Below are 16,997 nucleotides of genomic sequence, written 5' to 3' on the forward strand. Positions count from 1 at the left end.
ACCACGGGCAGCTGCCAAAGCTCACGCCTACCGTGTAGGGAAGCGGGCGCCACCATCTAGGCTAACCTCGACGTCCGTGAGCCACACAATGTTCTGCATCCCTCAGAACCTGAGAGAGAGAGGGACTCTTTGGAGACTCACACCAGGAAAAGAAGAAAAAAACAAAATAATTAGAATGTCACTCAAACTCGAAGCTGAGATGAGACACTTAGAAACCTGAGGCGTGCTTCAGGAGCGGAGGGCGTTCGGGCTCCTCCCATCCACTCGCTCCTGCTGCAGATGTCAGACTTCCCACGGGTCTTTCTTTCAGAGTGTCAGAGGAACAAAGCCTTCTTTGAGCCTTTTTCAGCCCAAAATTAATTTAGGAAAAAAAAAATGGCACAGACGGGCCTTAGCACGCCAGACCTAGAGGGAGCCGAGTGACCTTCAATCTCCTATGACCCCCTTGCTTTCAGCCTGGGAAGGAGAACACCAAGATGCTGGAATGTTCCAGGCGGATGGAAGATACCTTGGCCTCACAGGGAGTGGGGATGAGTGTGTTCCTGTCCAGAGGATCCAACTCTGCTTCGTAAAAACTCCTGCTTAGCAATGGAAACCACCATGCCGGAAGAGTCACAGCATGAATCCACTTTGGATGCCCATCCCTCTGGCCTGGTGGAAGAGGCCTGTGGCCTGAAGTCCCTCTGTATTCCCTCAAGGGCTTGATGGGGTCTAGAGCTATGTTGGCATCTCAAAGGCAACTAGGCATGGGGCACTGGGCATCTGGTGGGGCCACTCCTTGCTTGCCAGAGCTGAATTCCTGTTGGGAATGCCCATGAGCTCTGCAAGCTGTGTTGGGGGCACACACTGCATGTCAGCATTGGAGTGACTGCACCCATCCAATCTCAAGCCGCACCCCCCCACACACACACACCCGGCCCACGCAATGTAAGTGCAGCCTCTACAGCTTCTCCGGACCCACCTGTCTCCAGACATGGAGGGCACAGCCCACGGTCCCCTTCCTTGTACAGCAGCACTCATGGACACAGTTGCAGACCCGCAGGCCTCTCCTGGCTTGGCTCTGCCCCCCCCCCCCAAAGCACTGCTAGGAAGGGACGGCAGACCCCGAGGGGCAAGCCCAGTGTGTGAACCCTTTGTGGTACTGAGAGCTCGGTCGACGGGCACTCTGATGAAGGTGCCCTGGGCTCTGCACCGTGGGGATAAAGCTTTTCACTTGCAAACACAATCACCCGCTCAGTGTGCACTGGGCACTGGGATGATTTGGGATCGGAGGGACCTGGGGCATGATGATCACCTGGCACTCCCAGGCTGGAAAGGAACTCCCACAAGTGTCAGGGCAGGCCCATCTGTTCACGTAAGGATTGAGAAAATGCAGCCTCCAAGCAAACAGCCACATGCTACCAGGTTGCGAGTGTGTGTGTGTGTGTGTGTGTGTGTGTGTGTGTGTGTGTGTGTGTGAGAGAGAGAGAGAGAGAGGGGGGGGGTATGACAGATGGGCCCAGCAAACAATCCCTAGAGAGAGGTGTAGGTGTGTGTGCGTGCACGTGTGCGTGCGTGTGTGTCTGTGCTGTAAGAGACAGGTGTGCTATAAGCTTCAGCTTAGCAAAGCTCAGGCAGCCCCAAGCTAGGCAGAGCCTGTGGTTTTACATTTTGAGAACCTTCAGAAAGACACAGTTCAAAATGACAGAAGCCGCTTTTGTCCGTACGACTAGAGCGATCCGGAAATGGCTAGCTCAGGCCAGGGCTAGAGTACACCAAGCCCTGGACACCTAAGGACTTGCAGTATGGTTTCACCAAAACACCACTACCACACACTTCAAACAGAGTCCTGGTCTAAGAGGTTAACTGGGAGATGTGTGTGAAAACAGCAACTATTTCTACTACAGCTTGTTACTACGTTCAAAAGTGCAGCTCCTTCATAAATACTTAGAACAATCTGCCTCTCTGTGAAATCATTTTCCCTTCTGGAAGTTCTGGGCCTCTCTCAGCTATGAAGCCCCACAGACAGACTAGATTTCCCGATGACTCTCAGGACAGGTCCAGTTCACCATCTCCTTGTTGTCAAGCCTCATGTGATTCAGTAGCATCGTGCCACCTGCATCCACATGCTCTGTACATGTGAGCATGGAGGACACAGCCTGATGCAAAAAAAAAAAAAAAAAAAAAAAAAAGCACTTGAGAATAGAAAGGAGTAGAGCTGTCAGGTTTTTGCATCGTGCCCTTTGAAAAGGACCTCAACGCCTACCTTTGCATGATGACCTCTGATGGGCTGCTGGGAACGGATGAGAGGGTTCTGAAAAGCCCCTGCCTGTGCTGGGGTATTATGCTTTCTTAAGCCTCTGAGGGTCATGGGCTGTGTGAGACAAATAGCAGTTGAATGGGGACCCAAAGAGGCTGTCAGGGGCCAGCCTGGGACAGCTATATGAAAGGCCTGCAATTGGGGATCAAAGGTCATGACACAGGAGACATGGGGTCCAAAGATTCCCGCGATGTCTCTGAGCGGGGTCAGAGGTCAGCCCTTCTGAGTGTCCCGGGGGCTGACGGGCAGGCAGGAAGAAAGCCCCCTTTCTCCAGCTCTGCCCACGCTAATGCAATAAAGCCAATTAGAGTGATTGCTCTCATTTCGGAGTTAGGATGCCCAGGACGAGGGAAATGGCAGGGACATCCGTTTCATTCTGTCTTCACAGGCACACTCTGCATTCCAGCATTTATTTCATTATATTTAATACGATTTTACCAACGGCACTCCAACTCTGAGAAAAGAGCCCGGCAACTTCAAAGCCTGTTTTTGTCTTGGTTCCCTAGCACCGGCTCTTCCCTGCTACCGACATCTCCACCCTGCTTGCTAACTGTTCAGAGCCGCCCACAAGCCCACACTTCCGTGGCCTGAGCATCATCAGCTCCTGAAGCATCCTGGGGGCGGGTGCACGCTAACATGGAAACTGCTTTTAAAATTATCCTGGCTCATCCCGTTCAGAACAGTCACGGAGCCTGTCGACAGAAGCGCAGCCAGCCTTCTGCCTCATAGGGACTAGGCTTTGCAGCAGTCTTGGGGGGGCCTCACCTCCTAACAACCTGGGGCCCGCAGGCCCAGTGGCCCTGCTCTGGAAGCAGACATGAGCAAAAACATACTTCCTTCTACATGAAAAACAACCCCAAAGAAAGTATCTCAAGAGTTTCTCTGTGCGCTGCACGTCTAGCCCCAACTCAGCCCATAAGCATGATCTGCAGGCACCCCACTTCCCCCCAGCCACAGGCCCACCACACACCGTCTAGGAGGGGATCGCATCACCCAGCACTGACCAGGTGCTTCTGGATGTCTCTATGACTGCTGTCCACTCTTGGGATCTGTTGGCTTTTTTGTGGCAGCTGGTGAGTAAGCTCTTGGATCAGGCGGGACACACTGCAGGCAGCTCTGAGGCCAACCCTGTCGGCTGGCTCTTTCCTTCCAGAATGTATTTCCCACTCTGTTCTCGGTCACTTGCCTGCGTCCCCTCCCACTCACGGCCAGGTCTTCTCCACCTCTCCTCTTGGCTGAGTTGCCCTGGCTCTGAGAGCTCTCCTTACGGCCCCAAGTCCCATGTGGCTTCTTAGATGCTGCTAGTGGGCAAGAACCACGGCCCCTCTCTAGGAACATCTGCCTGGCTACTTCACGCAGGTACAGCTGCCCTTTGTGTCCTGCTGAAGTCCTCCACTTGATGGCCACTACAGCCCCCTTTCCTGCTCTCTGGAGAGACTATGGTAGTTAGAATGTAATCGGGGCCCGTAATCTCATAGGGAGTGGCACTATTAGGAGGTGTGGCTTTGTTGGAGTGGGTGTGGTCTTAGTGGAGGAAGTGTGTCACCATGGGGGTGAGCTTTGAGGTTTCCTATGCTCAGGTCACCACCCAATGTGTCAGTCCACTTCCTGCTGCCTGCAAGATGTAGGACTCTGAATTATTCCTCCAGCACCACGTCTGCCTGCACGCCACCATGCTCCCCACCATGATGATAATGGACTGAATCTCTGAAACTGTAAGCGAGCCCCCCTAAATTAAATGTTTTCCTTGTAAGAGTTGCCATGGTCACGGAGTCTCTTCACAGCAACAAAAACTAGACACGGACTCCCTCCTCGCCGCAAGTCATGTGCTGCTATGACTGCATCTCACAGCATGCTGTGTATGAGCAGGCTTGTTACCTGCTCTGAAGACAGAAGGCCGTGCTATGGTTTACATGAAGCAGATGCACACATCATGTGGGTCTGACTTCTGACACAGGTCACTATCAGGAATCTGGCAGTCTGACAGGACATGGGCATTTCCATCCCCACAAAGATTTCTCTCTGATTCCTTTCTGGTCAGTTTCATGCCTTACCTACCACAAGGCAAACACAGTCTAGCTCAATGGTCCTGCCTAGGCAGGGAAGTCCCCTGAAGGACACTCACTCCAGGAGCTCCCATCTGCCTGGGCTGCACACGGTAGGTCGGAATAGTAACCATGCAGCCACCTTCCTTTGTGTTTTTACTAAAAGACTGACACATGGAGGTCTCTAGCATTTGCCCATTCTGGGCAAAACTACAGGATACCTGCAGCCCTGGGCCCAGGGGACACATTCCTAGGGGTAGAATGTCTGTCCAAGGGCAGCTACACATATCCCCTGAAACAGGAATCCCAGCAGCTGACATTGCCATGTTGTTCTTATCCTTTCTGGAGGGTGGGGTCTCTTAGTTTCCCACACACTTAACGGTGAGTCTTGTATCTTCCTTTGCAAGGCAAACACGTCTTTTGCTCACATTTCTATGGTTGTAATGGGTGCTCTATATGGTGTATGTCAAAACTGTGTGCCCCAAATGTGGTTTCCTAGCTCACTTTTCCAGGGGTCATTTAGGACAATGAAGTATGACTTCCCAACCTTTCCCTTTAGTGGGTATATGCGGTGACCCCTGCGCTGACTCTAAGTGATGGCTTTGCCTTCCCCTCATCTCGTCAGTGCTCTGGACGGGTGCCCACGAAGAGCAGAGGATGACGTCTGTTCCTGGACTCTGCTCTCCCACCGATATATTTTTTCCAGTGTAGATCACTAGCAGACTTCAGCTTTAAGGCGAGCTCTAAAATCAGCACAGTCCTCTAACTCTGTTCTTTTTTTAAAGATCCTCTGTATTTTCAAATGCAATTTAGAATCAGTCAGGGAGTTTGATACTAATTGCCTTGAATCTGTAGATAAAACTGGCCACGCCAGATGCAACGTCGAATCTTTCTGATCTATGAACATGGTCTGTCTCTCCATTTATAATCTTTGAAATTCCCTTTACCCCACCGCACAGCTTTTAAAGCACACATCCTAGGCATCCTTAAACAGATTTACTATGAGGCTTTTGAGGGGCTTTGAAGCAATTGATAACACTCTCAAATTTTCATTTTGTCATGGCTTGTTAACAGTTTATGAAATATTGGGCTGGAGAGATGGCTCAGTGGTTAAGAGCACTGGCTGCTTTTCCAGGGGACAGGGATTCAATTCCCAGCAGCTGCATGATGGGGAACAACCATCTGTAACTCTAGTTCTGGGATCTGATGCCCTCTTCTGGCCTCCTCCAGCATTGCATGTACGTGGGGCACACACATAAGCAGGTACCACATCCATACATATAAAATAAAAACAAATCTTTAACCTTGCATCCTAAAAGCTCACATTCATTTCAACAGTTGCTTTTTAGATTCCTTTTCTTCCTTCGCTTTCCTCCTTCCTTCCTTCCTCCCAGGTGGAAGGAGCAGGGGAGTAACAAGACAGGGTCTCACGTAGCCTACGTTGGCCTTGAACTCCACACACAGTTGAAGGTGATCTTGAACTCTTGATTTACAACCTCCACCTCCTGAGTGCTGGGATTACAGGCGCACACCATGTTCAGCTTTCACTGGGTTTTCTAAATGCACAATCATATCTGTGGATTATAACTTAATTTCTTCTTTTCCAAATGTGATGCCTAATGCACCCTGGAGGAGTGGTCATGAGGACAGGCACCCTGCCATCTCTGACCTCATACATGCTTTTATGCTTTTTTGTTTGTTTTTGAGACAGGGTTTCTCTCTGTAGCCCAGGCTGTCCTGGTACTCACTCTGTAGATCAGGCTGGCCTCAACTCAGAGATCCCCCTGCCACCACATCCTGATTTTTTTTTTTTTCCAGAAGACTGGATATTTGTAAATAGCCTAGGCTTCGGCCTCCTAGGTGCTTAGGTTACAGGCAAGCTGCAATTGAGTGTTAATTTTTTTAAATTGTTGTGATTATAAAATGGCTTTTTACCTCTATTTTGTTACCAAATGACATGAACTGATTTTTAAAGGTTAACCAACCTTGCACACCCAAGATGAACCTGTGCCTTTTTACTCAAGACCAGTCTTTGAAGGGCCCCTGTGTCTTTGTAAGAGTGCCGGGCTCTGATCTTTATTTCTGCATGTCTTCATTAGGTCTGGGGTCACTGCTGTGCGGGCTGCATGAGGAACTTTGGGACTCTTCCTCCTTGAGTGTTTTCTAAAGCCTTAGTGTTGGACTGCTGTTATTTCCTCCTGAAATGTCTGACAGAGTTCACCGGTGAAGCCAGCTGGGGTAAGGATTCTTTCTGGAATGGTTTTTCTTCTTTTACTTCTAATTCAATTTCTTTAACAGACACAAAACTATCCAGGTTTCCTGCTTCCTTTGTCTTGGTTTTGGTGGCTGCATTTGTCAAGGAATCTGCCTGTCTCATCTGAGCTGTCAAATCTGCAGGCCTAAAGCTCTTGTGACATCCCAGGTGACTCCGCAGCAGCATTTCAGACACACGTGCTGACCCTGGGGGATGCTTTCTCAGGAAGCCTTGGGTCACGTGCTGGCTGCTGCTCAAGTCTGACCTGGAAGCTATTGGCCCTGCAGGTTTCTACCTTCACTTAAGCTGATGCAGTTTCCTGTGTGTGTGAGGAGCATCAGAGGGCCCTACCCAGAGGTGCTGCAGCTGGGATGAGCACCCAGAGCTGGAGGGCAAGGTACATAGACATGGGCAGTGGCCAAGGCTGCGTCTACTAAGTGGGAAGCTGAATCCGAATGGGTAGTGTAGGGTCTCCTCACCGTTGTCTACAGCCTGTGGGTTGGGATCACCTCAGCATGAGACACAGAATGCCAATCCTCACATCACAGCAGATTCTGAGCCTTGGTCTCCCATCCTCCTCCCAGGATAAATGATGGAAAATACCCCATTCAGCTATAGCAACCATTCTCATGGCAAAGAGAATTGCCTGCTTAACTTATATTTTGTTCTATAAAAATCTGGAGTCCTGCATTCTTTGTTGTTGTTTTTTGAGATAGGGTCTCACTGTGTAGCTCTGGCTGTCCCAGAACTATCTACAGACGAGGCTGGCTTCAAACTCAAGAGATCCACCTGCTTCTGCCTCCCAAGTGCTGGGGTTAACAGTATATACCGGCAGGCCTGGCTGCGTAGTAAATTCTTAGCTTCTAAAATATGAAGCAAACATAAAGAAAACAGTATCAGAACTAGCACATTATGTGCATATATGGAAATGTCAAGAGGAGACCCATTATATTATACAATAAATATATGCTAATTTTGAAATTAAATATCAAGAAAACTGGCAGCACAAGCTGTTAAAGAACAGCACAGACAGGAACTGTGGAGACCGGTGCCAACTCAGGACACACCGCAGAGATGCAGCCCAGAAGCAAGGTCAGGGGGAAGGACGCCCGCCCTCTGTCCCTGACCCGACAGCTCCCATCACTTGCTGTCTACCAGAGTTACATGTTCTCTGTCTCGTCTCCACCCTCATGGGCCCACAGCACCTCTGCAGGTGAAGCTCCCAGCAAGACAGGCGCTCCAGGAAGAGAGGACTGTGAAGCACACGGAGGAGGGACTGCCACCCACACAGGCTTCTCCAAATGGAGGCAGTGAGGCTGGAGGAGGGAGGGGTACGAAGAGACAGGTTTCTCAGCTTTTCCACACTCTAGGGGTCAATGCGGAAAGCAAGTGGTCCCCCCTTGGGTAATGTGCAGGCCTGAGAATTCCCAGCAACAAAGACATTGGCTGGCTTCCCAGAATCTCAGCAATGGAGACCGCTAGCTTGTCATTCAGCGCAGTTCATCGGGATGGGATAATCAAGGGCAGAGCCGGTTCCAGAGCTTGCATGGAAAATCCATCTCTGCCTGAGGCCGGGGCTCTGCCCAGGAGCCCTAGACGAGGAGGATTTGCACTGCCAGGCACTCAAAGCACCGCTGAACGAGGAGCATATAAACCTCACTACAGACACACGGATTGTCCAACAGAATGAGATCAAGAAGTGCAAAAGAATTTTTTTAAAAAGCATCACGAAAGGTAATTTACTGCCTTAAATGCCGGCTTGACACCCACGTCGCTAGAATTTCCTGAAGTAGGAGAGCCTCCGCCTCAATGTGGCTGAGACTGATGCACTAAGGAAAACATCAGTCTGGTGGGATGGAGGTGGGGGGCCTTCCTGGGATGAGGGAGCCACGTGAGACCGTCTGCACTACTCCTGCAGTTGAAAGGAGGGCAGTGGCTGCACCTTTACCCACGGAGAACCACTGACGCCCCTCGGGCCATAGCCCCACCCTGCGAGGCTGGGAAGCATGTGAGCGCCTGGGAAGCCAGGACTCTAGAGTGAGCTGTCTGATGTGTGGTGGAGAGGGGCACGGAGCGCTGTAAGTTTCCATTAGGTCTGGCAAGGAGCCCATTCTGTTCCCTGAGGCCTGCCCCTGTCCTGTGTGGGGAAGGGGTCAGGAGTGAGTATTGCCACCACTCCCTCAGCCCTACGGCTCACCTGGCTTGGGACAAGCAGCTGTGACCCGGGTTCCTGGCTGAGGTGAAGAAAAGACCAGGCAGAGTGCTAGGTGCTGCTGTGGCCCTCTGGCAGGTAGGCAGACCTATGTCCTCCCTGCATCACGCCGCCGACTGGCCCATTAGCAGCAGACTGCCCCTAATACCACCTTGACTTCAATGCCACCAAAAACTAGAAGAAATGGATTCTTCCCTGTTGTGCTATAGGGAACCGAGTGACAGAGGGACGCCATGGCCATGGCCAGCAACAGCACAGGGGCAGCACTTGGCTGAGTCTCCCCAGGCCCTGGAGGACATGGTTCCTGAGGGAATGCAAGGACAAATAGGTTTGAGGGGGATTCCTGCTCCCCTCAGCCATCCTTCCCCAGCATAGGTTGACCTCCTTAGGTCTAGAAATAACTCTTGAGCTGCCACACAGTTAATGCTTGAGGAGATGAGGAGGACACACGTTCTCACAGCCCCTCCTCCCATCGAGACGTTAGATGTCTCCATCGCCCAAGAAGGATCCCGTGTGCCTCTTCCTATGGTCTCACCCAAAGACGCCAGCCAGGGATTATCTGTTCTGGGGCCTTTTGTGAAAGAACCCTGTGTGTGTGTGTGTGTGTGTGTGTGTGTGTGTGTGTGTGTGTGTGTGTCTGTCTCTGTGTGTCTGCATATATGTGTCTCTGTATATTTGTGTGTCTGCGTGTGCATCTCTCTGTCTCTGTCTCTCTGTGTGTATGTGTCTTCATGTGTCTCTCTGTCTCTGTGTATGTTTGTATCTGTGTGTGCATCTCTGTGTCTGTGTGTGTGTGTCTCTCTGTGTCTCTCTGTATGTCTGTGTGTCTGCATGTACATCTGTGTCTGTGCGTCTCTCTGTGGTGTCCCCCCTGGCAGGACTCCCTCACTGAGCTGATTCTGAGGCTACTCACAGAGCCTCACACCTTGGGTCTATAACATTGCTGCTGTTTGGTTGTCATGGAAACAAGCTGTCTGTCTGCTGGAGTTTGTTTCACAAACTACAAAACAAAATACAAAACCATTCAGTGTCTTGGCATTTGGGACATGGTGTGGTGGCTTACAACTTTAATCCCAGCACTCAGGAGGCAGAGGCAGGAGGATCTCTGTGAGTTTTGAAGCCAGCTTGTCTAAATAGCGAGTTCCAGGCTAGTCAGGGCTACACAGTGAGACCTTGTTTCAAAAACGAAACAAAACAATGCAAAACACAGACAGAACTTTGGCATCTCCATACTAATTTAAGACTCAATTTATCAATTTCTGATTAAAATCTTTCTGGGTTTATGTCTAGGTTTTGGGAAGTCTGCAAGACAATTAGAACCATTTGGAACTCAGGCCCACGAACATGGTACAGCTCTGATTGACTAATGGCTCCTTTACCTCTACCCAGCAATGTTCTGTAGCAGACAGAATTTAACTGTGGCTGTTCTTTTGCAAAAATTTCTTACGTCTTGGTTTTAGATGTTATTGCATATAGCACGAATCTTAAAGGTCTTATTAACAAAATCAAACCTGAAGCCAGGTATTGGGGTGAATGCTGGAAGATCAGAGAAGTAGAACAAGCCACAGCTTCCTCACCTCGCCAGTTCCTCAGCTGATCCTGTTTCCTCAGACTGGAAGCCTCTGTGTCCTCATCCAAATGGATCTCAGCTGAACTGTTACTCAAAAGCCTAAAAGCTTAACAGGCTCTAGTTCCTGGTCCTCACACCTTATATACCTTTCTGCCATCACTTCCTGGGATTAAAGACCTGTGTCACCATGCCTGGCTGTTTCCACTGTGGCTTTGAACTCACAGAGATCCACATGGATCTCTGGCTCCAGAATGCTAGGATTAAAGGTGTGTGAGTGCCACCATTTTCTGGCCTATATATCTAGTGGCTGTTCTGTTCTCTGACCCCAGATAAGTTTATTAAGGTGCACAATATATTGGGGGACACAATATCACCACAACTGTATTTTTACTTTTAAAGTATTGTTATTATTAATTGTGTGTGTGTGTGTGTGTGTGTGTGTGTGTGTGTGTGTGTGTGTGTGTGTGTTTATGGTGGTTTGAATAAGAAGGGCCCCTATGGACTCATATTTGAATGCTTAGTCACCAGGAAGTGGCACTGTTTGAAAGGATTAGCAGGATTAGGGGATGTGGCCTTGTTCAAGGTGGCCTTGTTCAAGGTGGCCTTTGAGGTTTCAAAAACCCATGCCAATCCCAGTGTCTTTCTCTCTGCCTGTGGATCCTTGATACAGAACTCTCAGCTACTTCCACAACGCCATATCCGCCTGTATGCCTTCCCTCTTTCCACCACGGTGACAATGGACTAACATCCGAAGTTGTAAGCAAGCCCCAGATTAAGTGCTTTCCTTTTTGACTTGGTCATGGTGTCTCTTCATAGCAACAGAACAGTGACCGAAACAGTGGTACTAGGTACTGAGCTGGGATTGTGCACACACTGGGCAAGAGCTCTGCCACTAACTTTGGCTGTGCTTATGATCCTCCTGCCTCAGCCTCCCAAGGAGCTGGGATTACATGCCCATATTACCGGCCTAGCTTGGACTTTATTATCAATGCTACTTTTGAAGATCTCGTTTTCTGACAGTTTCTGCGGCACAGAACACAGCTTGAGATGACTCAGTGGGTACAGGGACTTGTCACCAAGCCCCATGACCTGAGTTGGCTGTTCTCTTCTGTCCTCTCATGACATTTGACATCGGAGAGGAAGCTGGCGGGTAATTTTGAAGCCTGCCCCCCAGGGGGCTTGCTGATGCCCCTCATCATTAGATCAGGGCTCAGCAGAGTGAGGCCAGGCCTCTCAGATCTCCATCCAGAACAGATCCCTCCCAACCCTCCATCAGCTTCCTTTCCTTCTGCTTGTCCCTCCTGGGGGCCATAGCCGGGGGCGCTGCCCACAGAATCCCAGGCCATGAAGCTGGCTGAGGATCTCTGTAGGCTAGGAATCCACACCACCCTGTGTGAGCTCACAGCAGCCGCATCTCACGGGGAGGACGGCGGCCATGCACCCGAGGATGCGGTTGTCCTAGTCCTGGCTCGGTCTCCCACAGGCCACAGGTGCTGTGGCTTTTCCTCTCCTGGGAGGCACCACCTCATGACCACAGGACTCTGAGACTCAGATCCAAGGGATCAACCAATTTTGGGGCACACAAAATGCCATCCAATGATGAAGTCTGGAGGGCTGACTTTTGAGCAAGGGCTCTCTGTGATCCTGCAGTCTCAGGTCGGAGCCAGCCCACAATGGACTCGAGGCTACCATCACTCTATTACCACAGCACCCACTGAAGCTTCCCACTGAAGCAAGATTAATAATATCCAACCTAAGACTGTATCAAGTAATTACACCTTTTAGTGCACCTGGCAATTTTTATCCAGCTGGTGCTAGCAGTCAATCAAAATGCCATAAAAGGGCTTCAGAATGTGCTAATGACTCGAGCACTCTGTCAGGCATCATGGGGGTGCATTCAACTCTTGGCACCAGAGTGGTGCATGGAACAGCCTTAGAGCTTATCCATACAACTCAGCTTCTCTAAGGGCTGTGCTTCTCCATATAGGCCAGCTTCTCTACACAGCACAGCTTTTTCTCTAGAGCTTAGCTTCTCCATCTACTTTATCTTTTCCACAGGGCTGGGCTTCTCTACAAAGCTGGGCTTTTCCACAGAGCTGGGCTTTCTTCTCCACACAGCTCAGCTTCTCTACAGATCTGGACTTCATACTGCCACAGAGCTGCCTTCCACATAGAGCCTTTTGAAACTTTTGAAAAGAGTCAGGCTCACCAACGCCAGCCAGGAAAGGAGACTAAGCTTGTGGCCCCCTCCGCCTGCCAGGAATAAGTGCCCTTTGACATGGAGGATAGCAAAGCATCCAGTGCCCCTCTCCAAATGCACATTGGCCCTGGAGACAGCAGCACACAGCAGCATGCCCCCAGTGCAGACTCGGGGCCATCAATGTGGCCGGGCAAGCACGGGATTTCACCCGTGTTAGTTACCACCGGCAAATACTGACGCCACATAGCTCTCTTAGGGTCTCTCACACCTGCCCATCCTCCTGTTGGGCTGTTGTGGTCCTTCATATGCCCAACATGGGGGAGCTCACTGACACTGGAGACCGTTGGGAGACATGGGTAGATGTGGTGGGTCACAGTTGAGGTCTCTCCAGGAACCCAGCCACAAGAGCAGAGGCAGAGCACAGTTACAGTCACAGAGGATTACGTACCAGGTGACCTGCTTCAGACAACAAGCGTGTGAAGATCATCTGGAAACCAGATGACTTTCTTTTTCTCAAAACCTAATTTATTTATTTATTTTATGTGCACTGGTGTTTTGCTTGCTTGTATGTCTGTGTGAGGGTGTCAGATCTTAGACTTACAGACAGTTGTGAGCTGCCATGTGGCTGCTGGGAACTGAACCCGGGTCCTGTAGAAGAGCAGTCGGTACTCTTAACTGCTGCGCCATCTCAGCCCTAATCAACTGACTCTCAATGTTCAGCCATAAAAACACAAAGCTACTGGATCATTTTAGTCCAGAAACGACTTGTCAGGTGCCCTGATCACCACGGTCACGTGTGCACCACCTGAGCCTCATAGGATAGAACATCCTTGGGGACAAGCACCCGGGCCAAGGCCAATGCTGCAGACAGCGTGGAGAAAGGGACTTAGCCTGTCATGGCCACGTGTATACACGTGCCCGCGGAGGCAAAAGGGACCCTCCTGTGGTGTTTCCTTCACTGAGGCTCACACCGTATGCAGGAACTCAGTAGAAGAGGGTGAAGAGGATGGGGATACTCATACTCTGCGAGCTTAGCGCATCTGAGAATAGGCTGCCTTCATCCACAGTGCAGGCGGTGTGCTAATCAGCTTTAACCATCATCGTGATACAGCCTAGAGTCACTGAAGAAGAGTGTTTCAGTGGAGGGATTTCCCAGATCAGAGCTGCCCACAGACATGTTTGTGGGGGGTTGTTGGACGACACAGGAGAGCCAACCCACAGCGGGCGGCTCCATCCCTAGGCAGGTGTTCCCGGGCTGTATAAGAAAGCTGGCTGAGCATGAGCTTCAGGGCAAGACAGAAAAGAGCATTCTTCTATGGTTTCAGTTCCTGCTCTGACTTTCCTCGGTGATGGATTATGAAGTGTATACCAATAAACTCCTTCTTCCCCTAAACTGCTTTTGGTCAATGTTTTATCTCAGCAACAAGAATCAAACCAGAACAGAGGATACGCGGTGCCGATTGAGCACCAGTTCTAGTCAAGATCGGGAGCCACGGAGACAGTGTAGGTTCCAGAGGGCTCACAGTACCCTGCACTGCAGTGGGAAGGCGGTGTCCCTCCAGAGCCAGAGCTGCCCCTGTGAGCATAGGAAGAGCCTCCCGCTGCTAAACAATACCCAGAACAGTCCTGAGGTCACCAGAAAAGCCTGAAAATCAGATCTGGGCAGTCAGAGGGAGATGCAGAGTGTTCTAGACTGAAGGAGGTCTTGGTTTGAAGAATCCTGCTCATATGAGAGCACCCTGCTCACATGATTCAGGGACCCATTCTTTGTGATAAACCTCTACTTCTCTGCATGCTTGGGTTGGTCCCCTCAGACAACATAAAAGTAAGCAGAGAGATCCATGTAGAGAGAACCTGCCCAGTAAGGCTGAAATATGGAAAAGCTAACACTGTGCAATTCTAGAAGAACAGAGATCTCATCAAAGAGTGGAAAACAGGGAAGCAAGCAGAGCCCCGTTCTCTGTATAACCCAGAGGTCAAAAGCAGACGCCTCACTCTCACTTTAAAGTTTCAAATCATGTGTCTGAAAGTTTCAGCAGTGCACATCGGTGGATGTAAAAGCATCAGGACACAGCAAGGATACAGGGGTGGGGTGGGAGGAGCAGCCTTGGATAGAGCAGCCCCAGAGCAGGCAAGGGCTGTTGACCACACAGGCTGTTAAATGACAGTCACGCTGGACTAGAAAAGTTTGAACACATCTGGCTTATGTGAGAGACACTCCTAGAAGCAAGCAAGCTGGGGACCCAACAAAAAGGTGAGGCTCACCAACACATCTCAATGGCACGTGACCTTCATCATTTTGAAATGACCTTGGAGACATCCAAGACATTCTGGGAGAGGACACGGCTCTTTCCCAAGTCTCCTCCGGGAAAGGACTCAGAGTTGTGGTTGCTTCCCACAGAAAATGGCTGTGAATGTGGCTGGTGGAACTGATGGAGTGGACTGTTCACGGCAGGCCACCCTGTGAAGTGGAGGACAGTGGGCAGGGCCAAGCTGACGTCAGGAGAGCAGTTACAGGTCAGCAAGGAGGCATCCAGGCTCCAGATGAGCCAGCTCAGCCCAGCCCAGCTCAGCCCAGCAGAGTTGCCCAGTGTGCTCTGAGGACATTATTCCCAAATACATTTACACGACAGTTCCACTTACCGCTCCAAGCATGATCCTGAAGATCAGCCAGCGGAAGCCCCACAGGACAATTCGGGATGTGGGGGTGTGCTTAGGGAGGCGGGACAGCGTCCAGAGAGGGCACAGAAAGATTCCCAGGAATCCTGTTTCCAGCAGCTGTGACTCCCATCCTGCAGTGGGGGGGTGGGGGGTGGGGTGGGGAGCAAGAGGAGACACAAAGAGGAAGGTCAGTGGGGTCAAGTGTTTACAAAGCAATCACCCCCAAAGTTCAGCCTGACCAAGAAGTCTTTAAAACGAGACTGAGACGTAAGACAAGCAAATGCCACCATGTGTCTTCATAGGAAACAAGTTGCAGATCTCTGAGTGGGGTAACCCAGAGCCTGAGACCAGGGAATTCTGCAACCCCAGGTTCCCTGCTTTTGAACAGGAAAGACCTGTGCTGCCCAGTTCAGATGATGGTCGCCATCCTGTGTGGGATGCAGCGTAAACATCATATCTGAACCCCACACTTGGGTGTGCACTGCCCATGGGCATTTGTGGAAAGCCTTTTGTTTTTAGGTTTATGTGAAAAATCACAGCTTTGCATGCCCTTCCCGAGGAAAGTTTGCCAGCACAGACGCAGGTACAACACACACCAACTCTGGGAGAGCGGCTCCCACTCAGGCCCGGGTCACTGAGTCAGGCAAAGCTGGCACCCAGGATCAGCAAACCCAGTGATGACTGAGCCCCCAGAGGGCAGACTGCTCTGTGTCTGTTGTGGACACTGGCTAGTCTTCCTGGGGGGACTCAGCACAGGAAATGCCATGAGGACAGCCCACAGGTGAGCCCTGCAGTCCCAAAGACTGAAAGGGGGAGTCCTGGGGCACAGAAGGCCCCACTGCTGGCATCGCCTCACCACCTAAGGGGTGGTGGTGACTCCCTCTCCCTGCAAGGTCTCAGGATGGCAGGCAGGGCTGTGCTAGCCCCTTGTGCTGACTCGTTCGCAGTGGCAGCAGGAACCGCACCCGTGCACGAGGAAGGGGCAGTCGGGAGGGGCGGCAGGAGGAAGCAGTGGAGGACAGAGGTGCAGGGAGCCCCTGTGCCGCTTTTGTATACGAGTCATTTTAGAATTAAAAGTTTATAAACTAGCTAATCATCACGACGTTATAATACCGCGTGAAGCAGGCACACACGAGTCTACACTGACGGAACCAACGGCTGACTTCACAGAGACTCAGGACCAGATGCAGATTTCCCAGAACAATGCCTCAGAGTGTCGGGTCACTGTCCTCTGTAGGTAGAGGCTGCAGGGCACCATCTTGCCATGGCATGGGGGTGGGGCCATCTACAGTGGCCATCCCAAGCGATCCAAGTCAACTCAGCGAGGTCTACAGTGTGTGTCACAGCAGGTGAAGGAGTTGCTACCGCTCCCAAACCCACATCAGCCTACCCCGGGGAAGACAAAAGCCAGGCCCCGTGGAGGGGTCTCCACTGACTCTGAGCAGCACATCTAACTATCCAGGCTTCAAAGCCAAGGGGAGACAAAAAGTGCCAGCCTGGAGCCGCTGAAATGTGGTGACTAAATGTCACCAGGGGTCCTGGGTCAGCAAAAGCCAACAAACAAAGAAAAATTTAAGGGAAACAGAGGAAATATGAATCGTGTGGGCATCAGTTAATTAGAAATGTGGCGAAGGTAGCGTATGAGTGTGAGGACTAACCACAAGGGATCTGGTGTCGAAATGTGGGAGCCAGGTATATTTTCATAATATCCCTGTAGATCTCAACAGCTCTAAAATAGAAAACCCATTCCCGACCA

The 16,997-nt window shown here is 50.8% G+C and overlaps 1 protein-coding gene across 3 annotated transcripts in view; it reads right to left on the minus strand.

The window, feature by feature from the left end:
* The window catches only part of Lmf1 (lipase maturation factor 1), an 85,987-nt gene that overhangs the window by 33,135 nt on the left and 35,855 nt on the right, over positions 1-16,997 (minus strand). For all 3 annotated transcript variants that reach the window (XM_006978805.4, XM_076578130.1, XM_076578131.1), the window contains one exon: positions 15,224-15,372. In XM_006978805.4, the coding sequence (XP_006978867.1) occupies positions 15,224-15,372 (149 nt within the window). The remainder of the gene's footprint in view (positions 1-15,223; positions 15,373-16,997) is intronic.

Source organism: Peromyscus maniculatus, chromosome 8 (assembly GCF_049852395.1).
Source record: "Peromyscus maniculatus bairdii isolate BWxNUB_F1_BW_parent chromosome 8, HU_Pman_BW_mat_3.1, whole genome shotgun sequence".
Classification (NCBI taxonomy): domain Eukaryota; kingdom Metazoa; phylum Chordata; class Mammalia; order Rodentia; family Cricetidae; genus Peromyscus; species Peromyscus maniculatus.